This window comes from Hypanus sabinus, chromosome 7, assembly GCF_030144855.1.
Source record: "Hypanus sabinus isolate sHypSab1 chromosome 7, sHypSab1.hap1, whole genome shotgun sequence".
In the NCBI taxonomy this organism is placed as follows: domain Eukaryota; kingdom Metazoa; phylum Chordata; class Chondrichthyes; order Myliobatiformes; family Dasyatidae; genus Hypanus; species Hypanus sabinus.
Window position 1 is genome coordinate 3,493,689 of NC_082712.1, and position 24,898 is coordinate 3,518,586.

Sequence of the window (24,898 nt, forward strand, 5' to 3'; positions counted from 1 at the left end):
TATCAGTAACAATATTGATATGTTTGTTAATTGGAAACTTAATAAAAAGATTGAGAAAGAAAGATGCTGCCTGACCTGCTGAATTCCTCCAGTATTTTGTATGTGTTGCTCGGATTTGCGATTTTTGTCTTGCTTATGGTTTCTCATCATTCGGTATGATACAGCACTACTGTTGTGTTGTCCTGTGTTTCAGGTGTCTGTGCTCCACCCACCAAGGTTGGTCCCAGCTCAGGACATTATTGCCTTTGAACAAGGCCGTCTGCACCGAGCTCAACAAAGCCCAGGAGGGACACGAGCTGAAACCTTCCACCTGCTGAGGGTGAATCTGCAGCCGTTCGAGCCCAGCTCTCAGCGCAATGAGAAACAGAGGTGGGAACGTACATGGGCTGAGTAAACCATAACTGCCTCGGCTGCTCTGACACTCTCTGATGGGGCTTAGGGTTGGGGGTGGGGAGGGGAGTCATGGTTGAAAGGGTGCAGGCAGCCAACCGACAAGCAACAAGAGATGGGGACAGAGAAGGGATCTCCACACAGTCTAGGTAGAGACCAGAGGAAGTGTGGACAGAAAAGGGTTTCAGCAGGGAAAAAGATTGGAATGGGAAGTGACATTATGGAGGTCAGGGACCAACATTCACAGCTCTTTATTTCCCCAGGCTGAGGCGACGAGAGAGACGAAGAACAGAGAAGACAGTTCATAAAGCATCACAACCCAAGCAATCTGTGAGCAACCCTGACCCACCCTCTCCCCCTGCCGAAAGCAGAGTGAGTGCAAAACCCGTTGGTCTGAGAGGATTGGTGTGGTGGGGAACGTGGTGGGTTGGCAAAGGCTGATAGCAGAGGAGGTGGAACAGATGGAGAGTGTTCGGAGGGGTGTATGGGTGGAGGAGGGGAAGGAAGCAGGGTTAGAGTGGGTGTAAGAGGGACTGGGTAGATAGGGAGAGTGTTCGGAGGGGTGTATGGGTGGAGGAGAGATGATGGGTGGGGGGTCAGGAAGCAGGGTTAGAGTGGGTGTAGGAGGGACTGGGTAGGTAGGGGGAGTGGTCGGAGGGGTGTATGGGTGATGGACATGATGGGTGGAGGGGGGAAGGAAGCAGGGTTAGAGTGGGTGTGGGAGGGACTGGATAGATAGGGAGAGTGTTCGGAGGGGTGTATGGGTGATGGACAGATGATGGGTGGAGGAGGGGAAGGAAGCAGGGTTAGAGTGGGTGTAGGAGGGACTGGGTAGATAGGGAGAGTGTTCGGAGGGGTGTATGGGTGATGGACAGATGATGGGTGGAGGAGGGGAAGGAAGCAGGGTTAGAGTGGGTAGATAGGGAGAGTGTTCGGAGGGGTGTATGGGTGGAGGGAGGGGTAGGAAGCAGGGTTAGAGTGGGTGTAGGAGGGACTGGGTAGATAGGGAGAGTGTTCGGAGGGGTGTATGGGTGGACGGAGGGGTAGGAAGCAGGGTTAGAGTGGGTGTAGGAGGGACTGGGTAGATAGGGAGAGTGTTCGGAGGGGTGTATGGGTGATGGACAGATGATGGGTGGAGGGGGGAAGGAAGCAGGGTTAGAGAGGGTAGATAGGGAGAGTGTTCGGAGGGGTGTATGGGTGATGGACAGATGATGGGTGGAGGAGGGGAAGGAAGCAGGGTTAGAGTGGGTAGATAGGGAGAGTGTTCGGAGGGGTGTATGGGTGGAGGAGAGATGATGGGTGGGGGGTCAGGAAGCAGGGTTAGAGTGGGTGTAGGAGGGACTGGGTAGGTAGGGAGAGTGTTCGGCGGGTGTATGGGTGGAGGGAGGGGTAGGAAGCAGGGTTAGAGTGGGTGTGGGAGGGACTGGATAGGTAGGGAGAATGTTCGGCGGGGTGTATGGGTGGAGGGAGGGTAGGAAGCAGGGTTAGAGTGGGTGTAGGAGGGACTGGGTAGATAGGGAGAGTGTTCGGAGGGGTGTATGGGTGATGGACAGATGATGGGTGGAGGGGGGAAGGAAGCAGGGTTAGAGTGGGTGTAGGAGGGACTGGGTAGATAGGGAGAGTGTTCGGAGGGGTGTATGGGTGGAGGGAGGGGTAGGAAGCAGGGTTAGAGTGGGTGTAGGAGGGACTGGGTAGATAGGGAGAGTGTTCGGAGGGGTGTATGGGTGGAGGGAGGGGTAGGAAGCAGGGTTAGAGTGGGTGTAGGAGGGACTGGGTAGATAGGGAGAGTGTTCGGAGGGGTGTATGGGTGGAGGGAGGGGTAGGAAGCAGGGTTAGAGTGGGTGTAGGAGGGACTGGGTAGATAGGGAGAGTGTTCGGAGGGGTACATGGGTGGAGGGACAGATGATGGGTGGAGGGGGGAAGGAAGCAGGGTTAGAGTGGGTGTAGGAGGGACTGGGTAGATAGGGAGAGTGTTCGGAGGGTTGCATGGGTGGAGGGACAGATGATGGGTGGAGGGGGGAAGGAAGCAGGGTTAGAGTGGGTGTAGGAGGGACTGGGTAGATAGGGAGAGTGTTCGGAGGGGTGTATGGGTGGAGGGAGGGGTAGGAAGCAGGGTTAGAGTGGGTGTAGGAGGGACTGGGTAGATAGGGAGAGTGTTCGGAGGGGTACATGGGTGGAGGGACAGATGATGGGTGGAGGGGGGAAGGAAGCAGGGTTAGAGTGGGTGTAGGAGGGACTGGGTAGATAGGGAGAGTGTTCGGAGGGTTGCATGGGTGGAGGGACAGATGATGGGTGGAGGGGGGAAGGAAGCAGGGTTAGAGTGGGTGTAGGAGGGACTGGGTAGATAGGGAGAGTGTTCGGAGGGGTGTATGGGTGGAGGGAGGGGTAGGAAGCAGGGTTAGAGTGGGTGTAGGAGGGACTGGGTAGATAGGGAGAGTGTTCGGAGGGGTGTATGGGTGGAGGAGGGGAAGGAAGCAGGGTTAGAGTGGGTGTGGGAGGGAGGAGAGAGGGAAAGGACAGAGGGGAGCGGGTCACCAGGAAGTGGAACATACAATGTTTGTGCCGTTGGGTTGTGAGAGGCTATTTCTCTGGTTTGCATGTAGCTTCCCCCCCCCCCCCCCCCCCACCCTTCTGGCAGTGGAGAAGCCAAGCACAGGCAGGACGGTGTGGGAGTTAAATACCTGGGGATCAGAAGCTCCAGACATCTGTGGTGGGCAGAGTGAAGTGCCTGGTTTGTGGGTGGGTCTCACTGATGTCTAGGAATGGGCATCTGTGCCGGGATGTGCTGGCTGCTGAATACTTGGGTGATATGTGTTTAACAGAAGGAACCAGTCGATGTTCCACCTGAAACAGTCAATGTTCTGCCTGAACCTGATCCTTCAGAATGTGGGACCATCCCGCGAGGTGAGTCTGATGCCTTCCTCCCCACCTCACCCTTTAACAATCCGTTGGACTGCTCTTCCACTTCCCCGCCTCCTGCTTCTCTGACCCTCTCCTTGCCCACAATCCCACCATTCCATCTTCCTACTCTCCTCTCCACAAGCCTTTTCCCCCTCCCCAGTATCCCTTTGTTACCCCAGTTTCACTCCACCATCCCGTTATACCTCCCCACCCTCCGTTCACCCCCCCACAATACACACTGTTACCCCATCTCCACCCGTTGTTAGCTCTCTGTCACCTCTCACGTAACCCCACAGTGATCCTCCCACTACCCCTACATCTCTCCCCTCACCACCCCACAGAGATCCCAGCATCCCCATTTACCCCCTGTGCTGCTGCTGTTACTGAAGTCCTGAATGTTGCATTGAACCCGTGCAGGTCCGAGTGTTTCCTTCCAGTCTGACCAGGACTTGCCGAGCTACCCCTTTATAACTGCTGCGGAACTGCACTGCTTTGCATCCACCAGGAAGAATGCTGAGGAGAGGAGGGACGCCAGTACCAACACGGAGACCCTGACCCAGACATCCACAGGTAGCCAAAGCCATTCTCCCCTCGTTCCTTCCTCTTAATGGCAGTGGAGTTACAGTGAGTTGGGTGCCATGGTAGTGTAGCAGTTAGCACAGCATGATTATGGAATCAAGTTTATTATCACCGGCTTGTGACGTGAAATTTCAACGCAGCAGTTCAATGCAATACATAATCTAGCAGGGAAAAAACAATAATAATACTAAATAAAATAACAATAATAATAAATGAACAAGTAAATCAATTATGTATATTGAATAGATATTTTTAAATGTGCAAAAACAGAAATGCTATATATTTTTTTAAAAAGTGAGGTAGTGTCCAAAGATTCAATGTCCATTTAGGAATTGGATGGCAGAGGGGAAGAAGCTGTTCCTGAATCACTGAGTATGTGCCTTCAGGCTTCTGTATCTCCTATCTGATGGTAACAGTGAGAAAAAGGCATGCCCTGGGTTCTGGAGGTCCTTAATAATGGATGCTGCCTTTCTGAGACACTGCTCTTTAAAGATGTCCTGGATATTTTGTAGGATAGTACCCAAGATGGAGCTGACTAGATTTACAACCCTCTGCAGCTTCTTTCAGTCCTGTGCAGTAGCCCCTCCATACCAGACAGTGATGCAGCCTGTCAGAATGCTCTTCACGGTTCAACTACATAAGTTTTTGAGTGTATTTGTTAACATGCCAAATCTCCTCAAACTCCTAATAAAGTATAGCTGCTGTCTTGCCTTCTTTATAACTACATCAATATGTTGGGACCAGGTTAGATCCTGACAACCAGGAACTTGAAGCTGCTCACTCTCTCCACTTCTAATCCCTCTATGAGGATTGGCATGTGTTTCTTTGTCTTGCCCTTCCTGAAGCCCACAATCAGCTCTTTCGTCTTACTGACGCTGAGTGCCAGGTTGTTGCTGCGACACCACTCCGCAAATGGGCATATCTCATTCCTGTACCCCCTCTCGTCACCACCTGAGATTCTGCCAACAATGGTTGTATCATCAGCAAATTTATAGATGGTATTTGAGCTGTGCCTAGCCACACAGTCATATGTATATAGAGAGTAGAGCAGTGGGCTAAGCACACACCCCAGAGGTGCGCCTCAGCGAGGAGGATATGTATTCACCAATCTGCACAGATTGTGGTCTTCCGGTTAGGAAGTCGAGGATCCAATTGCAGAGGGAGGTACAGAGGCCCAGGTTCTGTAATTTCTCAATCAGGATTGTGGGAATGATGGTATTAAATGCTGAGCTATAGTCAGTGAACAGGAACCTGACGTAGGTGTTTGTGTTGTCCAGGTTGTATGAAGCCCTGTTGAGAGCCATTGAGATTGCATCTACTATTGTGGCGATAGGCAAATTGCAATGGGTCCAGGTCCTTGCAGAGACAGAAGTCTAGTCGTAACCAACCTCTCAAAGCATTTCCTCACTGTCAATGTGAGTGCTATCGGGTGATAATCATTAAGGGAGCCCACATTATTTTTCTTAGGCACTGGTATAATTGTAGCCTTTTTGAAGCAAGTGGGAACTTCCGCCCATAACAGTGAGAGGTTGAAAATGTCCATGAATACTCCCTCTGGTTGGTTGGCACAAGATTTCAGACCAGGAACTCCATCGGGACCTTCCACCTTGCGAGGGTTCTCTCACTTTAAAGACAGCCTAACATTGGCCTCTGACATGGAGATCACAGGGTCATCATGTGCAGCTGTAGTTGTGTTCTCCTTTCAGAGTGAGCATAGAAGCCATTGAGTTCATCTGGAGGTGAAGCATTGCTGCCATTCATGCTATTGGGTTTCGCTTTGTAGGAAGTAATGTCTTGCAGACCCTGTCAGAGTTGCTGTGCATCCGATGTCGCCTCCAACCTTGTTCAAAATTGTCCCTTTGCTCTTGAAATAGTCCTCCGCAAATCATAACTGGTTTTTTCTGGTACAGGCTTGGGTCGCCAGACTTGAATGTCACAGATCTAGCCTTCTGCAGACAATGTACCTCCTGGTCCACAGCTCGGGGAATTCGAGAGTTCAGAGTTCAATTCCTGTGCCGTCTGTCGGGAGCTTCTTTGTTGTTCCCTTGAATTGTGTAGGTTTCCTAAAGGTGCCCAGTTTCCTCCCACAGTCCAAAGACGCACTGGTTAGTAGGTTAATTGCTCATTGTAAATTGTCTTGTAATTAGTCTAGTGTTAAATCAGTGAGACAGAAGGACCAGATCTGCTCCGTATCCCTAAAATAAAATTAAAAAAATAAAAGAACCAAGCCCTTTGACCCAACCTGTCTATGCTGATCTTTTATTCCGACCAACCCCATGAGGGCCGTATCTCTAAGACTCCTTACACGATACCACATCCCTTGATGTTTCATTGCTGGACACATCAGAACTGCCAGTATAGACTAGGGAGGGATTTGTCCTCCCAAGGCCCATGACTCTCACACATCCCAAGGGCAGTATCACTCCCCAACCTGGATTTAGAGATGGGTGTGAATTCCCCTCACTGCTTTCATGCCTGCTCCCGCTGTCACCTCCCAGCCTGCACAGGCAGCACATCCCAGGAGTCCCCTGTCACCCATTCCAGACACATCACCAGCAGCCTATTTAACCCCGGTTCTTGTCCACATTCCTTGTTCGCTCATCGAACCAGCCAGCCTCAAACAGTTGCTCCTAGTTTTCACTCTCCCTGCCAAGGTTTACCTTGTTACCAGTTGTGTTCCGTTTCTGTTTTCTCCTGTTTTGTGACCCTTGTGGCTCATTATTTTGCGGTCTATTATTTGGAGTATCTTTCATGGCAGAATCGATTCCACTGCTCTGTGTTTGGGTCAAGCCTCCTCTACATTTCCTGATAACTGCCACTTTGGTTTGGCTAAGATGGTTTAACATGGTCGCTGTATCCTTGCTAAACCCTCTATGCCTCAGCTCTGAAATCGGATACTGGGAAGCGGAGTGAATGTGTAGTGAGCTCAGAATTCTATATTCTCACGTCAATCCACGTGTGCTCAGAGTGGGGAGTCCTGTAGCTGGGAACTTGGGGTTCTTATCCATAAATCCCTCAAAGTTGCCACGCAAGTTGATAGACTTCTTAAGAAAGCAGATGTTGGATTGCCTTCATTAGATGGGGATTAAGTTCTGAAGCTCGATCTATTACAGTACCAATTCAATCTATCATGTCTGATAGAAAAACGGTGGGCTGTGTGGGAGGGAAAGATTAAACGGCAGGAACATTGTGAGCTGAAGGGCCTTGATTGTACTGCTATGTTCTTTGTTCCATGGCTTGCTGACTGTATCTCTCACCCAAGTAAAGTTAGTTTTAGTGCTGTTTCACAGTGGTGTTAAGGTAGTTCTTGAATGCTTTCCTGTAACCCTTGCTCCCTCTACTGCCACTATCCAAGCTGATTGGAATCCGCCACCATTGTTGACTCGGACTTGTAGAACTGCTCAGAAACCTGCTGAGTAATTGCCTTGGATCTCTGCTGACTGTCTGGGGACACCCGGCCACAATCCTGTCCCTTCACTGTTCTTTGGTACAACACAAGGCCTCATTTATTGATCCTTCTCCACATTATTGTCCAACACAGCAGTTAGAAACATAGAAAACGTTCAGCACAATGCAGGCTCTTCCGCCCACAAGGCTGTTCCTACCTTAGAACTACCTAGGCTTTACCCATAGCCCTCTATTTTTCTAAGCTCCATGTATCCATCCAGGAGTCTCTTAAGAGACCCTATTGTTTCTGCCTCCACCACCACCACCAGCAGCCCATTCCACGCCCTCACCACTCTCTGCGTTAAAAAAAAAAGTACCCCTGAAATCTCCTCTGTACCTCCTTCCAAACACCTTAAAACTAAGCCTTCTCGTGCTAGCCATTTCAGCCCTGGGGAAAAGCCTCTTGACGATCCACACGATCAATGCCTCTCATTATCATGCTTTTTGTTTTAAATAACTCCAACATGATTTTGTAGTTCTGGTGAGCAGCTGGGTGAGGGATCAGGCAAAATATGTGCTTAGTTCACTGTTCTGCTCTCTGCATCTGTGACTGTGTGGCTAGGCAGAGCTGGCAGAAGCTCAGATGGTGATGAGATAAATCAGCTGAGTGAGCAGTTTCAAGTTTCTGAGTGGCAACGTCTCTGAATATCTATGCTGGTCCAATTACAAAGCAACTATATTTTATTAGGAGTTTGGTATGTCACCAAAGACACTCACAAGTTTCTACAGAGGTACTGTGGAGAGCATTCTGATTGGCTGCATCACCATCAGGTACGGAGACCACGTCACAGGCTTGCAGAAAGTTGTAAACTCAGTGAGCTCCGTCATGGGCAGTAGCCCCTCTCCCTACCCCCAGCATCCAGGACACCTTCAAAAGGCAATGCCTCAAAATGACAGCATCCATGTCTAAAGGCCCCCATCACCCAGGATATGCCCTATTCTCATTGCTAGCATCAGGGAGGAGATACAGAAGACCGAAGACACACACTCAATGGTTCAGAAGCAGCTTCTTCCCCTCCAACATCAGACTTCTGAATGGACATTGAACCCATGAAGACGACCTCACTATTTTTTCTTCTCTTGCATTACTAATTATATTTTTGTATATACTTCATATTGTAATTTTTCGTGTTTTTTCACTGTTATGTATTGCAATGGACTGCTACCACAAAACAACAGATTTCACGACATATAGTGTGCCAGTCATATTTAAACTGATTCTGATATAGGAGCAGAATTAGCCCATCTGGCCCATCGAATCTGCTCCTCTATTCAATCATGGCTGATCCTTTTTTTTCTCCTCCTCAACCCTAGTTCCCAGCCTTCTCCCCATAACCTTTGATGCCATGTCCAATCAAAAACTTTTCAATCTCTACCTTAAATACACCCAACAACCTAGCTGCATGTGGCAACAAATTCTACAAATTCACCACCCTTTGGCTAAAGAAATTTCTCCTCATCTCTGTTTTGAAAGGGTGGCCCTCTATCCTGAGGCTGTACCCCCTTGTCCTATACTCTCCCATCATTGGAAACTTCCTTTCCACACTTACTCTGTCTCAGCCTTTCAACATTCGAAAGGTTTCAACGAGATTCCCCTCATCCTTCTGAATTCCAGCGAGTTCAGACCCAAAGCCATCGAATGTTCTTCGTATGATAACCCTTTCATTCCTTGAATCATCCTTGTGAACCTCCTCTGGACCCTCTTCAATGGCAGCACATCTTTTCTAAGATGAGGGGCCCAAAACTGTTCACAATACTCAAGGTGAGGCCTCACCAGTGCCTTATAAAGCCTCAGCATCACATCTGTACTCTTGTATTCCAGACCTCTTGAAATGAATACTAATGTGCCATTTGCCTTCCTCACCACTGACTCAACCTGCAAGTTAACCTTGAAGGTGTTCTGCACAAAGACTCCCAAGCCCCTCTGCATCTCAGATTCCTGGAATTTCTTCCCTTTTAGAAAATAGTCCACATATTTAATTCTACTACCAAAGTGCATAACCATGCATTTTCTAACATTATATTTCATTTGCCAATTTCTTGCCCATTCTCCTAATCTAAGTCGTTCTGCATCCTACCTGTTTCCTCAACACTACCAGCCCCTTCACCAATCTTCATATCATCTGCAAACTTAGCAACAAAGCCATCTATTTCATCATCTAAATCATTTATATACAACATTTAAAGAAGTGGTCCCAACACTAACCTCTGTGGAACCACTAGTCACTGGCAGCAAACCAGAAAAGGATCCTTTTATTCCCACTCGCTGCCTCCTATCAATCAGCCAATGCTCTAATCATCTTAGTAACTTTCCTGTAATACCATGGGCTCTTAACTTGGTAAGCAGTCTCATGTGTGGCATCTTGTCAAAGGCCTTCTGAACATCCACTGCATCCCCTTTCTCTATCCTACTTGTAATCTCCTCAAAGAATTCCAACAGGTTCATCAGGCAGGATTTTCCCTGAAGGAAACCATGCTGACTTTGTACTATCTTGTCCTGTGTCACCAAGTACTCCATCACCTCATCCTTAACAGTTGACTCTAACATCTTTCCTACTACTGAGGTCAGGCTAACTGGTCTATAATTTCCTTTCTGTTGCCTTCCTCCTTTCTTAAAGAGTGGAGTGACATTTGCAATTTTCCAGTCCTCTGACACCATGCCAGAGTCCAATGATTTTTGAAAGATCATTTCTCATGCCACCACAGACTCTAACGCTACCTCTTTCAGAACCCTAGGGTGCAGTTCATCTGGCCTGGGTGACGTATGTACCTTTAGGTCTTTCAGTTTTTTGAGCACCTTCTCTCTTGTAATAGTAGCTTCCTTCTCTTCCTTCACACACTACAACATCAGGCATACTGCTAATATCTTTCACAGTGAAGTTTGACGCAAAATATTCATTTAGTTCATCAACCATCTCCTCTACTACAAACCTACAGACTATATCGACGACTGCATTGGCGCTGCTTCCTGCACGCATGCTGAGCTTGTCGACTTCATTAACTTCGCCTCCAACTTTCACCCCGCCCTCAAATTCACCTGGTCCATTTCCAACACCTCCTTCCCCTTTCTAGATCTTTCTGTTTCTATCTCTGGAGACAGCCTATCCACCGATGTCTACTACTAACCTACAAACTCTTACAGCTACCTAGACTATTTCTCCTCCCACCCTGTCTCCTGCAAAAATGATATCCCTTTCTCTCAATTCTTCCGCCTCTGATGCATCTGCTCTCAGGATGAGGCCTTTCATTCCAGGACAAAGGAGATATCTTCCTTTTTTAAAGAAAGGGGCTTCCCTTCATCCACTATCAACTCTGCCCTCCATCACATCTCCCGTATTTCACGCACCTCTGCCATCATCCCATCCCCCTGCCAGCCCACCAGGGATAGATCCTGGTCCTCACCTATCACCCTACCAGCCTACAGATCCAACGTATAATCCTCCGTAACTTCCGCCACCTCCTACGGGATCCCACCACCAGACACATCTTCCCCGCCCCCCACTGTCGGCTTTCCGCAGGGATCGCTCCCTACGCGACTCCCTTGTCCATTCATCCCCCCCATCCCTCCCCACCGACCTCCCTCCAGGCACTCATCCCTGCAAACAGAAGAAGTGCTACACCTGCCCCCACACTTCTTCCCTCACCACCATCCCAGGCCCCAGACAGTTCTTTCAGGTGAGGCACCACTTCACCTGTGAGTCAACTGGGGTGATATACTGTATTCGGTGCTCCTGATGTGGCCATTTATACATTGGGGAGACCCACCGCAGACTGGGAGACCGTTTCGCCGAACACCGGTGCTCGGTCCTCCAGCAGTGGCGGGATCTCCCTGTGGCCACACACTTCAATTCCACAGACCACTCCCACTCCGACATGTCTGTCCATGGCCTCCTGTACCGTCAAGGTGAGGCCACACGCAGGTCGATGGAGCAATACCTTATCTCCCGCCTAGGTAGCCTCCTTCCTGCTGGCATGAACATCCAACTCACTGACCTCCGTTGATACCCCTGCCCCCCCCTTACCCCATCCCTATCTATAATTTTAGTCTGATTCTCTTTCTCTCTCTTTCCCCCCTCACTATAATCTCCCCCCAGCCCTACCTTTCTTTCTCTTTTATTTCCATCTCCACCTTCCCCCAGCCCATTTCCCTTCAGCCTATCATTTCCCAGCTCTCTACTTCATCCCTCCCCCCTCGACCATCCCATGTTACTTCACTCCTGATGAAGGGTTTCGGCCCGAAACGTCGTCACTACCTCCTCCCATAGATGCTGTCTGGCCTGCTGAGTTCTGCCAGCATTTTGTGTTTTTATTTATTTCCAGCATCTGCAAATTCACTCGTGTTGCCTTGTCCCCCGTAATTATATTTCCTGCCTCATTTTCTAGCAGTCCTATATCCACTCTCATTTCTATTTAATTATACTAGAAAAAATTTTTTACTATCCACTGTGAAATTATTTGCTAGCTTGTTTTCGTATTTCATCTTTCATTCTAATGATTTTATTCATTGATCTCTGTAGGTTTTTAAAAACTTACCAATCCTCTATCTTCCCACTAATTTTTGCTTGGTTGTATGACCTTTCTTTTGCTTTTACACCTGACTTACCTTGTCAGTCATGGTTGGGCTATTTTGCCATTTGAGTATTTCTGCACCTTCCTCGTTTTTCCCAGAAACTCACACCATTGCTGCTCTGTTGACATCCCTGCCAGCAGCTCCTTCCAATTTACTTTGACCAGCTCCTCTCTCATACCACTGTAATTTCCCTTACTCCACTGAAATACTGCTACATCAGACTTTACTTTCTCCCTATCAAATTTCAAGTTTCACATTCTGATCACTGGTTTCTGAGGGTTCTTTCACTTTCAGCTCCCTAATCGCCTCTGGTTCATTACATAACACCCAATCCAGAGTATCTGATCTCCCAGTAGGCTCAACAACAAACTGCTCTAAAAAGCTATCTCTTAGGCATTCAAAAAAACTAACTCTTTTGAGATCCATTACCATCCTGATTTTCCCAATCGACCTGCATGTTAAAATCTCCCATGACTACCATAACTTTGCTCTTTTGGAGAGATTTTAGCCAGCTGTCGGCTAAATGCAGGCCATTGGGACTGGCTCACTGGGCAACACAGTTGGTAAGAGCGAGTCTGCTTGTCCATGTTTGAATCTGAGTCCAAATCTAGAAAGAATACGGACTGAATTAAAGGGGAAGAAGGCTACGGGCCAGTTCAGACTCATTCCACACTCACACCATCCTCTGAGTGAAGAAGTTTTTCTCTGTGTGTCTGTGTGCCGTTCATCCTGATGTGCTGGGCATTAGCTTGACTGGTTTTCTGCTTTCTGTAGCTCCTAAATCGTACCGGGATGCTGGGATTCTAGCCTGCTCTGAGACTGAAAACCATCCACCAACCGCCGCTGCAGGTCTGTTGTTTCATGCATCGATTATCAGTAGGGGAGGGATGCCTCATGTAGACAGTTTTCCTCGGCATGACAAACCCTAAAGTCTGCGCACCCACCTCAGGCACACCCCCTAACTCCTGAGCACAAGCTGACTCCACTATAGAGGCGTGTCACTCTCCGCTGGACTGAATACCACTCACATTGCTCCAGGGCCAGTCAATCAGGACCCCGTGAATGTCATCCAGAGACCATTGACGATCTCTGGTCATTACAGTTGCACCAGACAATATTATTTTGGTGATTCGTGTCTCTCTTTTTCTGTACGCCTCTGTGACTCTCTGCCTCTTGTGTCCTTCTGTCTTCGGTCCTCTTCTCACCGCTCCTCCATATATCTCTATCTCTCTCTCTATCTTGCTTTCTCTTTCTCTCTCGCTCTATCTCTCTCCCCTCTCTCCTTTCTCTACCTCCAGATGCCCATAGGAAAATCTCTCCTTTCTCCCCACCATTTCTGTTCCTGCCTCCTGAAGGCAGTGGAGTTACAAAGTGGGTTAGATGCCACAGTGGCCCAGCAACTAGAGCAACGTGATTACAGCTTGGAGCATTATGGACTCATTTCCAGCGCCATCTGACAGGAGTTCGTATCTTCTCCATTGACTGCATGGGTTTCCACTGGGTTCCGCTGCTCCAGTTTCTTCCCAAAGCCGTAGCTGTCAGAAGTTAATTGGTCGCTGTACATTGCCAGTGATTAGACTGGAGTTAAATCTCTGGGTCACTGGGTGGCAGGCACCGCTTGGTGAGTCAGAAGGGCCTGTTCCGCGCTGTGTCTAGAAAATAAAAGTGAAAAATAAAAGAACTGGTCTATTTGGCCCTTCCTGTCCATGCTGACCCTTTAGTCCCAACCATCTCCATTTGCCCTCATTAGGGCTGTATTTCTAAGACTCCTTTCACCATACCACGTCCCCTGATGGTTCATTGCTGGATACATCAGACTGCTGAGAACCACAGAGCTTGTATCAGTGCAAACTGGCGAGGGGGTTGTCCTTCTCCCCTGAAGCCCACAACTCTCACACATCCCAAGGGCAGTATCTCTCCCCAACCTGGATTTAGAGATGGGTGCGAATTCCCCTCACTGCTCTCGTGCCTGCTCCCGTTGTCACCTCCCAGCCTGCACAGGCAGCACATCCCAGGAGTCCCCTGTCACCCATTCCAGACATATCACCAGCAGCCTATTTAACCCCGGTTCTTGTCCACATTCCTTGTTCGCTCATTGAACCAGCCAGCCTCAAACAGTTGCTCCTAGTTTTCACTCTCCCTGCCTAAAGTTTACCTTGTTACCAGTTGTGTTCCGTTTCTGTTTTCTCCTGTTTTGTGACCCTCGTGACTCATTATTTTGCGGTCTATTATTTGGAGTATCTTTCATGGCAGAATCGATTCCACTGCTCTGTGTTTGGGTCAAGCCTCCTCTACATTTCCTGATAACTGCCACCTTGTTTTGGCTAAGATGGTTTAACATGGTCGCTGTATCCTTGCTAAACCCTCTATGCCTCAGCTCTGAAATCGGATACTGGGAAGCGGAGTGAATGTGTAGTGAGCTCAGAATTCTATATTCTCACGTCAATCCACGTGTGCTCAGAGTGGGGAGTCCTGCAGCTGGGAACTTGGGGTTCTTATCCATAAATCCCTCAAAGTTGCCACGCAAGTTGATAGACTTCTTAAGAAAGCAGATGTTGGATTGCCTTCATTAGATGGGGACTAATTAAGGGGTTAAATTGATCTTACCCAAGGTTAAAAGGCTGGAACGTTGTGAGCTGAAGGGCCTTTACTGTACTGCAGTATTCTTTGTTCCATGGCTTGGTGACTATCTCTCAGCCAAGTAAATTGGTAAATTGTAAGGTAGCTCTTGAATGCTTTTCTATAACCCTTGCTTCGTCTGCTGTCAATCAAACTGATTGGAATCCTCCAGCATTGTTGACTCGGACTTGTAAAACAGCTCAGAAACTTGCGGAATATTTGACTTGGATCTCTGCTGACTGTCTGGAGACCCCTGGCCACAGCCCTGTCCCTTCACTGTTCCTTGGATCTTTCTCCACATTATTGTTCAACACAGCAGTTAACATGCATGTTATTTTAAATAACCCCAACAGGAGTGGTGAAATTGGATTTTGTAGGTCTGGTGAGCAGCTGGGTAAGGGATCAGGCCGAATATGTGCTTGGTGCACTGTTCTACTCTCTGCATCCGTGACTGTGTGGCTAGGCACAGCTTAAACTTCACCTATGAACTTGCCAACGACACAACTATTTATTGGCAGAATTTCAGACAGTGACGAGGAGGCGAACAGGAGTGAGTTAGATCAGCTGGTTGAGTGGTGTCACACGAACAAGTTTGCACTCATTGTCAGTAAGACCGAGGAATTGATTATGGACTGTAGGAAGGTAAAGCTGAGGGAACCGCACACCAGACCTCATTGAAGGATCAGCAGTGGCCCAGTTGCTGAATGTCAACATCTCCAATGATCTGTCCTGAGCACAACATTTTGATGCAGTTGCAAAGAAGGCACCACAGCGGCTACATTTCATTGGGCGTCTGTGGAGGCTTAGTGTGTCACCAAAGACTTTCGCAGGTTTCTACAGACGTACCATGGAGAACGTTCTAACTGGTAGCATCACTCTCTGGTCTGGAGGTCCAATTGCACAGGATCAGAGAGAGCTGCAGAAAGTTGTGTAACACTAACCCAACAGGGGAAAAGGAAATCCAGCCACTCACCAACCCCACCTCCCGTACACGCAAGTGCTGTGAGAATCAAGTTTATGCCGTGCGTACACACACCATATCAAACTCACACCAGATACCGTTACGGAATACACTTTAAAGATTTTACTAAAACTAAAAGAGTACAATGCAATACAATATATATGAAGGAAAAGAAAATAAAGTAAAAGGCGCCAACTTATCAAAGTTCAGTCAGTTTAGTGCACATCGTTGGAGCTCAACCATCGAACCATTCAACCCCTCGTCACTTTCCTCCGACCTCCACGTCCTCGTACCTGGGACCACCCCGGTGGTCGACCGAGCGGTGCAGCGCACGTCCACCTTCCTCGGCGTTTCCTTCCCGACTCCCCTCAAAAGACCGCGAAACCCCCCAAGCTCCCAGCCCCACAAGAAAAAATAACATTCCCCATTGGTTAACAAATGAATACAATCCCCATATCAGCAAGTCTAAAGCTAAACAACTGCGAGAGAAAGCACTTATCATACAAAGAAGCATTCCTACTCTTAACAAAACAAAGAAGCCATTCTGATTAACATGCACAGTACATTGTACAGTTGTAAACTCAACCAGTACCATCATGGGCCCTAGTGTCTTAGCACCAAACGCATCTGGAAGGACCACAAAAAGGCTGCATCCATCACTGAGGGCCTCCGTCACCCAGGACCTGCCCTCTTCTTATTGTTACCATCCAGGAGGAGGTACAGCAGCTTGAAGGCACATGCTTAACATTTCAGAAACTGCTTCTCCATTTCCATCAGCAGATTTTTGAATGGACAATGAACCCATGAACACCACATCGTTTTTAATTTCTTTCTTTTGCACTAATTACTGTGTTTAATTTAATGTTTCATATATATTTCCTATTGTAATTTAGAAACATAGAAAACATACATCACAATACAGGCCCTTTGGCCCACTATTTATGCGGATTTTTTTTTACGTATTGCAATGAACTGTAGCCACAAAACAACAAACAATAACAGTGAGACTCTCTCTGCTCAATTGTGTTACTGAACTCTCTGCCAACTCGGCCATGCTGGGCTGTTTCACAGTTCGTGAAGCCACCTCTCCTGTGGAGTACCTCAATTCTCTTTCTCTTCTCCTGTCTGGTCCCTGATGCTCTGCCTCAGACTGTGGGATCTCTGGAGCATCAGAGAAACAGGACCTTCACTCCATGTAGTCCATGCTGAGCTGTTATTTTGCCCATTCCCATTGACCTACACATAGTCCTCTATACCCCTCTCATCCATGTACCTGTCCTCCATACCCCTCTCATCCATGTACCTGTCCTCCATACCCCTCTCATCCATGTACCTGTCCTCCATACCCCTCTCATCCATGTACCTGTCCTCCATACCCCTCTCATCCATGTACCTGTCCTCCATACCCCTCTCATCCATGTACCTGTCCTCCATACCCCTCTCATCCATGTACCTGTCCTCCATACCCCTCTCATCCATGTACCTGTCCTCTATACCCTTCTTAAACATGTACCTGTCCTCCATACCCCTCTCATCCATGTACCTGTCCAAATTTCTCTGAAATGTTGAAATCAAACCCGCACCCACCACTTCTCATTCCACACACTTACCTCCCAGAGTGAAACAATTCCCCCTCATGTTTCTCTCAAACATTTCACCTTTCACCCTTAACCCATGACCTCTAGTTCGAGTTTCACCTAACCTCAGTAGGAAAAGCCCCATCTATGCCCCTCATAATTTTGTAATGCTCTATCAAATGCTGTTCTGTTGTACGTCTTACTGTGCATACTGTTTATTACAAATTGCGATAATTTACACCTTGCACATTCAGACAGAGACATAATGTAAAGGTTTTTACTCCCCATGTATGAGAAGGATGTAAGAAGTAGTCAATTCAATTCAATTCAAATCTGCACCCATTCTCTTACACTCCAGGGAATAAAGTCCTACCTAATTTAAATTTTCCCCATAACTCAGCTTCTCAAGCCCATTTAGAGTTGATATTGGAAGAATGCTACAGGCTGGTTCAGAATAAGATGACTGCTTGTTCACAGTTGTACCACGCTCTGAGTGAAGAAGTTTGTCTCTGTGTGTCTACGAGCCCTTTCTCCTGACGGTGTGGGCTACTTGATTGACTGGTCTATTTCCCTTCTGTTCCCTATAGCTCCTAAATCATACCAGGATGCTGGGATTCTCGCCTGCTCCGAGATCGAGGACCATCCACCGGCAGCCGCTGCAGGTCTGACTCTCTACGTGTGTTGGTTATCAGTAGGGGAGGGAAGCCTCATTAAGACAGTTTCCCACAGCAGGGCCCAGTCCATGACAAACACAGGAGTCTGTGTACCCACCTCTGACACACCCACACTAACTCCAGAGCACAGGCTCCCTCCATTTCAGAGGTGTGTCAGTCTCTTCCAGACTGAATGTCACTCACTTGGCTATGGGGCCCTGTGAGTGTTTCCCAGAGACCACGAATCGATGGTATCTCCAATCTCTGGTTGTTACATTTGCCCCAACACAATTATTAACCATATAACAATTACAGCACGGAAACAGGCCATCACGGCCCTTCTAGTCTGTGCCAAACCCTTACTCTCACCTAGTTCCACCGACCTGTACTCAATTCATAACCCTCCATTCCTTTCCTGTCCATAAATCTATCCAATTTTACTTTAAATGACAATACCAAACCTGCCTCTACCACTTCTATTGGAAGCTCATTCCACACAGCTACCACTCTGAGTAAAGAAATTCCACCTCGTGTTACCCCTAAACTTTTACCCCCTAACTCTCAACTCATGTCCTCTTGTTTGAATCTCCCCTACTCTCAATGGAAAAAGCCTATCCACATCAACTCTATCTATCCCCCTCATAATTTTAAATACCTCTATCAAGTCCCCCATCAACCTTCTACGCTCCAAAGAATAAAGACCTAACTTGTTCAACCTTTCTCTATAACTTAGTTGCTGAAACCCAGGTAACATTCTAGTAAATCTTCTCTGTACTCTCTCTATTTTGTTGATATCTTTCCTATAATTCAGTGACCAGAACTGTACACAATACTCCAAATTCGGCCTTACCAATGCCTTGTACAATTTTAACATTACATCCCAACTCCTATACTCAATGCTCTGATTTATAAAGGCCAGCATACCAAAAGCTTTTTTCACCACCCTATCCACATGAGATTCCACCTTCAGGGAACTATGCACCATTATTCCTAGATCAGTCTGTTCTACTGCATTCTTCAATGCCCTACCATTTACCATGTATGTCTTATTTTGATTATTCCTACCAAAATGTAGCACCTCACACTTATTCTGCTGATTTGTGTCTCCATCTTTCCATATGTCTCTCTATCTCCCTGCATCCTCTGTCCATCTCCCTCCCCTTCTATGTTTCTGCCTTCTTATCCATCTTTCCTTCCCCTTCTTGGAGATCTCTCTCTCTCTATCTCATTCTCACTCTCTCTCTATCTCTCGCTCTGTCACTCACTCTCTCACACTCTCTGTCTCTCGCTCTCTCTCCCTCTCCCCGTCCCCCTCTCTCTCCCCTCTCCCTCTGTCCCTCTCTTGTGGATGTAAGTCAGAGGTACCTTCCTTCCTCCACATCCCTCAACACCCTCCCAAGTTCTGTGTCATCTGTAAAGTATGCTGTTATGCCACTTCTTTTCAGATGCAAATAATTAATATATTGTATATATCAAAACTGAAACCCCCAGCTATTGATTTTTCATTCACAAACTCTTCCTTTAACCATTACACTCTACTTCCCAGCCCAAGTCGCGCTGTAATCCATGTATCAAATGCACTGCCCTTCATCCTAGCTCACTATAAAAATTTAATTTTGGATCAGACACAACCTTCCCTGATTCATCTCCATTCTTCCAGATGAAGGTTATACCATCCCTTGGAAAGCCCACCAATAACTTGTTCCTGGTCTGTAATAGTCATAGAATATAGGACAGTACTGCTCAATATAGGCCATTCAGCCCACAATGTCATGCTGGCTCCTATAATCACTTCCTCCCTTCCTCCTCCTCCATTACTCCTGCTGGGAGGGAAATTTGTAAAACCTGGGAATAACATTCACAATTAACTGGGGTATATTCCAGCTGGCCTGGGGATTTATGCAGCACTAATTCTCTTCCAACCTTTATCTTGCCAAGTACTTCACACATTACTCCTTTAACATAATATTTGCATCTTCCCTGCCCTTTGTGATAACAGTCTCAGTATCTCTGTTTTCTCTCTCACTCCCACTTATGCACATGTTTCTGTTTTCCTCTACCATCCTCACCCTCTCACTTCTTTGTCCCTCTTCTCCCTTTCTCTCTCTCTCTCTCACTATCTCTTTCTCTTGCTTTGCTCTTTTCCTGACTCTCACTCTCCCTCACTCTCTTTCACTCTCCCTCTCACTCTTTCACTCTCCCCCTCGCTCTCTTTCTCTCTCCCCCTCGCTCTTTCTTTCTGTCACTTCTCTCTCCATCTTAGTTTCTCTTTTTTTTTATCTATTTGTCACTGTGACTCTTGTTTCCTGTTTCCATGGCCAGTTCTCTGTTTCTCTGCCCCTTTGCATCCTCTCCAATTCTGTTAAATTATTCAGGAATTAATAATTCAGAGCCTGGCTGTTGTTCAGACTCCTGGGAGATAACACAACATCTGTCATCTCTCAGAGCATCCACAATATGTGGATGCTTCCTAAGGAATAGCTGTACGAGATTTCTCTCTGGCCCTCAGCCTGTTTGTGTATCGCCTCTTGCTGTATCAGGTAGAAACGTCCTGTGTTCAACTCATGACCTGGACATTGTGCAGCAGGTGAGTGCAGTACATTCTGACGGTATAGTGTGTGACACAGGTCAGCTGTTTCCCCCAGACATCTTCCACTCCTTCCTTCGAAGACTAGATGTCCTGAGTTTGTCTGGAAATGTAGAGGAGGCTTGACCCAAAAGGAGAGCAGTGGAGACGATGTAGTGGTCAGCGATAACTTTGATAATGGACCACAAAACAACAAGCCACGAGGGGACATGAAACAAGAAAGAAAAGGAAGAGTGAAAGGAAGAGGCCAGCTGGTTCAGTGAGAGAACAATGACTATGTATGAGAACTGGTTTTAAATAGGCTGTTGGTGATGAGTTCAGGGTGAGCAGCCAGTGAATCCTGTTAGCTGGGCAGAGACTGGGAGGTGTCAGCGGGACCAGGACAGACAGTGTGTTGGCAGCAGAAGTTGTGTCTGTGCCAGTGTCTGTGGAACTACTCTGGGAGTGCATCCAAGTGCAGAAGTTTGTGGACAGCATAGAAAGTTGTCTTAGATTACAACGGGACATTGAGCTGGGTGCAGAAGTGGCAGATGGAGTTCAACCCAGAGAACAAGGTGATTCGCTTTGGAAGGTTGGACTTAAAGGCAAAATACAGGGTGAGTTGCGGGATTCTTACTAGTGCGGAGGAACAGAGCAACCCCTCAAAGCTGTCAGGTAAGTTCATATGGTAGTTAAGAAGGTGTATGGTATGTTGGCCTTCAGTAGTCAGGGATTGAGTTCAAGAGCATGAGCTAATATTGCAGCTCTATATAAATGGTTAGCCACACTTCAAAATTCAAAATGTTCAAAGTAAGTTTATTATCAAAGTCACCTATACACACTGAAATTCATTTTCACAGAAAAAACAGGAGACACAAAAAGCAATAAATTTCGAGAACATGTGATGCATATTGAGAATAAGCACATTCCCAGGCTGTATAATAATGTATTCTGTGATAATAAATGTACTGGAAGAGCCCATGAAAGTGAGTCACTTGGGCTACTGGTCACCTCATTATGGGAAGGATGTGGAAGCTTTAGAGAGAGTGCAGGGGAGATCTACCAGTATGCTGCCGGGATTAGAGAGCAGGTCTTATGGGGGTAGATTGAGTGAGTTAGGGCTTTTCTCTTTAGAGCAAGAGAGGATGCGAAGTGAATTAATAGAGGTGTACAAGATGGTAAGAGGCTTTTTCCCTGGCTGCAAATGGCCCCACTTTATTTTGCTCTCTTTTTGCACTACCTACTTAATTTAATTTTTTATATCTATATTTCTGATTGCACTTCATGGCTGCCACAAAACAAATTTCAGGACTTATTCCACAGATATTATACCTGATGCGTATACCAGAGGCTATAATTTTAAGGTGATTGGAGGAAAGTCAGAGATAGGTGTTTCACACAGAGTTGTGGGTGTGTGGAACACCCTACCGGGGCGGTAGTACATACATTAAGGGCATTTAACTTGGATAGGCACATGGATGATAGAAAAATAGTAGGTGGGAAGGGTTAGGTTGATCTTAGAGTAGGTTAAAATGTTACGACAATACGGTGGGGTGAAGGTCATGTTCTGTGCTGAACTGTTCTACGTTCCATGTAAATATGTGTGCAGTTTTGGTTACCAGCCTACCTAGAGGAGAGAAGTCAATAAGATTAAAAGAGTGAAAGAGAACATTTACAAGAATATTACCAGTACATGAGTTATTGGGAAAGGTTAAACAGATTAGGACTTTATTCCCTAGAGCATAGGAGAATGAGGGAGATTTGTTAGAGATGTACAAAATTATGAGGGGTATAGATACGGTAAATGCAAGCAAGCTTTTTCTGCTGAGGATGGGTGACGAGAAATAGAGGGCACCAGAGGGGACCATGGAGGGAAACTTCTTCAGTCAGAGGATAGTGAGAGTATGGAACAAGCTACAAGCAGAAATGGTGCATGCAGTGTCAATTTTAACACTTAAGAGAATTTTGGATGGGTACATGGATGGGAAAGGTATGGAGGACTATGGTCTGGTGGAGGTTGTTGGGACAGGCACAGACTAGATGGACCAAAGAACCTGTTTCTATACTGTAGTCTTCTGCGACTTGAGAAGCATTAATTCTTTGTTGGCCACAAAAGCTGGATCATGTTCTTCACAGAGTGACCTCCACAGTTGCTGACTACATCTGGAGATGGTTTGAAATTTAGAAACAAAGAAACAGAGAAAACATAGAGCACAAAGCTGTACCAAACATGTCCCTGCCTCAGAACTACCTAGGCTTTACCCATAGCCCTCTATTTTTCTAAGCTAAACATACCAATCCAGGAGTCTTTTAAAAGACCCTATCATTTCTGCCTCCACCACCACTGCCGGCAACCCATTCCACGCACTCACCACTCTCTGCGTAAAAAAAAAAAAGACACTTACCCCTGACATCTCCTCTGTACCCACTCCCCAGCACCTTAAAACTATGCTGTCTCGTGCTAGCCATTTCAGCCCTGGGGAAAAAGCCTCGGACTATCCACATGATCAATGCCTCTCATTATCTTGTACACCTCTATCAGGTCACCTGTCATCCTCCGTAGCTGCAAGGAGCTAAAGCCTTCCTACTCTGTCACCCACTACTCTGATGCCGACTGTGTAAATCTCTGTAAATCTATCTTCCTTTGAAACTTGTCCCGCTGTTCTCACTCTGACCTCCATGTGCTTACACAGTCGTGCCCCGTTCAAACTGCTGAAGACATTTCCTGAGCTTTGTGAGATGCCGTCTCAATGTACTGCATTCCTTCTCCCACTCCCAGAGAGGATGTCGTGGGGTGGTTGCATGTTGCTGAGGCAAAGGGAGCAGGATCAGGCCATTCTGTCCCTTGAACCTGCACCACCATGGATAATGCACGGTGAAAGGACATTGATCACAATGTCCAGTGACACGTGCCTCGCCCCAACTGTACCAGGAAACAAATACCATTTGTTAACAATCTATCTATCTGAATAAGCTATCTTATGCATGATGCACTATCAATAACTCTAGGAGACGGGAGGTGAACGACAGGCTTTTATTAGCAGCAAAAGGAAGCACAGCATCTCGGAGACTGAGGGAGAAGCAGTGCCTCCAATCGCCTTTATACAGGGGTCTGTGGGAGGAGCCACAGGAGCAGTCAGCAGAGGGGTGTGTCCAGACAGGGAAACATAATTTACCACAATGCATTTATATTTATTATGTTTGTTATTATTATTACGGTGGTTTTTATTTTATTGTGTTTTTTTTTGGTGCTGTATCGGATCCAGAGTAACAATTATTTATTCTCCTTTACCATAAATACAGGAGCAGAATTAGGCCATTTGGCCCATCGAGTCTGCTCTGCCATTTTAGTAAGACTGATCCAATTTTCCTCTTAGTCAAATCTCCTGCCTTCTCCCTGTATCCCTTCATGCCCTGACCAATCAAGAATCTGTCAACCTCGGCTTAAATATGCATAAAGACTTGGCCTCCACAGCTACCTGTAGCAAAGGATTCTAAAGATTCCCCACTCTCTGACTAAAGAACTTCCTCCTCGTCTCTGTACTGAAAAGGACACCCCTCTATTCTGAGGCTGTGTCCTCTGGTCTTAAACTCTCCCACCATAGGAAGCATCCTCTCCGCATTCACTCTATCAAGGCCTTTCACCATTTGATAGATTTCAATAAAGTCACCCCTCATTCTTCTGAATTCTAGTGAATACAGGCCTAGAGCCATTAAACCAGCCTTCCTCAACCTTTTTGCCCTAAAGGAACCCTTGCAATAATTTTCAGGTCTCATGTACCCCCCTGCATGAAAATTACATATCTACAACTCACAGTATGTTATCATCAGTAAGTTGTAGATATAATAATCCAAAAATAATTATTGATGCTCTTTTGATTAGAGAATGAATTTTTAGCTAACCTTTCTAGAAAATGATGAGGCAGTTACCTCCATTGAAATTAATCTTTCTTTTCCTTTCATAAATTTTAAAAACTCATAAGGCAAATGTAATTGTTAAGAGATGGAATTACATCTTTAGAAAGAGATGACATAAAGTAAGAGAATGTCAAATCTTCGTAGGTGGAGTTAAGAAACTGCAAGGGTTTAAAAAACCATTATGGGAATCATATATAGGCCTCCAAATAGTAGACGTCCAAGATGTGGGGCTGAGATTGCAAAAGGAGCCGGAAAGGGCAGGTAATAAGGCTAATGACACAATTGTAATGGGGGACTTCAATATGCAAGGGGATTGGGAAAATCAGGCTTGTGTCGGATCGCAAGAGAAGGAATTTATTGAATTCCTATGAGATAGCTTTTTAGGGAAACTTGTATGTAAAGATACTCGTGGAAATCTTAGATTGGGTGTAATAATAATCCAGATTTTATTAGTCAGTTTAACATAAAGGAACCCTTAGGAGGCAGTAATCATAAATATGATTGAATGAACTCAGCAGGCCAGGCAGCATCTATGGAAAAAAATTACAGTCAGCATTTTGGGTCGAAGCCCTGCGGCAGGACTGGAGAAAAAAAGTTGAGGAGTAGATTTGAAAGGTGGGGGGAGGGAGAGAGAAACACACGGTGGTGGGTGAAACCTGGAGGGGGAGGGATGAAGTAAAGAGCAAGGAAGTTGATTGGTGAAAGAGGCAGAAGGCC

At 46.6% G+C, this 24,898-nt stretch overlaps 1 protein-coding gene across 10 annotated transcripts in view; it reads left to right on the forward strand.

Annotated features, from left to right (window-relative positions):
- The window catches only part of cplane1 (ciliogenesis and planar polarity effector 1), a 375,338-nt gene that overhangs the window by 272,761 nt on the left and 77,679 nt on the right, over nucleotides 1-24,898 (forward strand). For 8 of the 10 annotated variants that reach the window (XR_009512997.1, XR_009512998.1, XM_059974072.1 and 5 more), the window contains exons 34-39: nucleotides 194-369; nucleotides 654-762; nucleotides 3,213-3,294; nucleotides 3,709-3,861; nucleotides 12,662-12,736; nucleotides 17,632-17,706. Coding sequence is in view for 8 of the 10 variants with exons in the window: in XM_059974072.1 (XP_059830055.1) it covers nucleotides 194-369; nucleotides 654-762; nucleotides 3,213-3,294; nucleotides 3,709-3,861; nucleotides 12,662-12,736; nucleotides 17,632-17,706 (670 nt within the window). In the remaining 2 variants the exon portion in view is untranslated. The remainder of the gene's footprint in view (nucleotides 1-193; nucleotides 370-653; nucleotides 763-3,212; nucleotides 3,295-3,708; nucleotides 3,862-12,661; nucleotides 12,737-17,631; nucleotides 17,707-24,898) is intronic. The other 2 variants (XM_059974077.1, XM_059974078.1) reach the window with 2 other exon arrangements.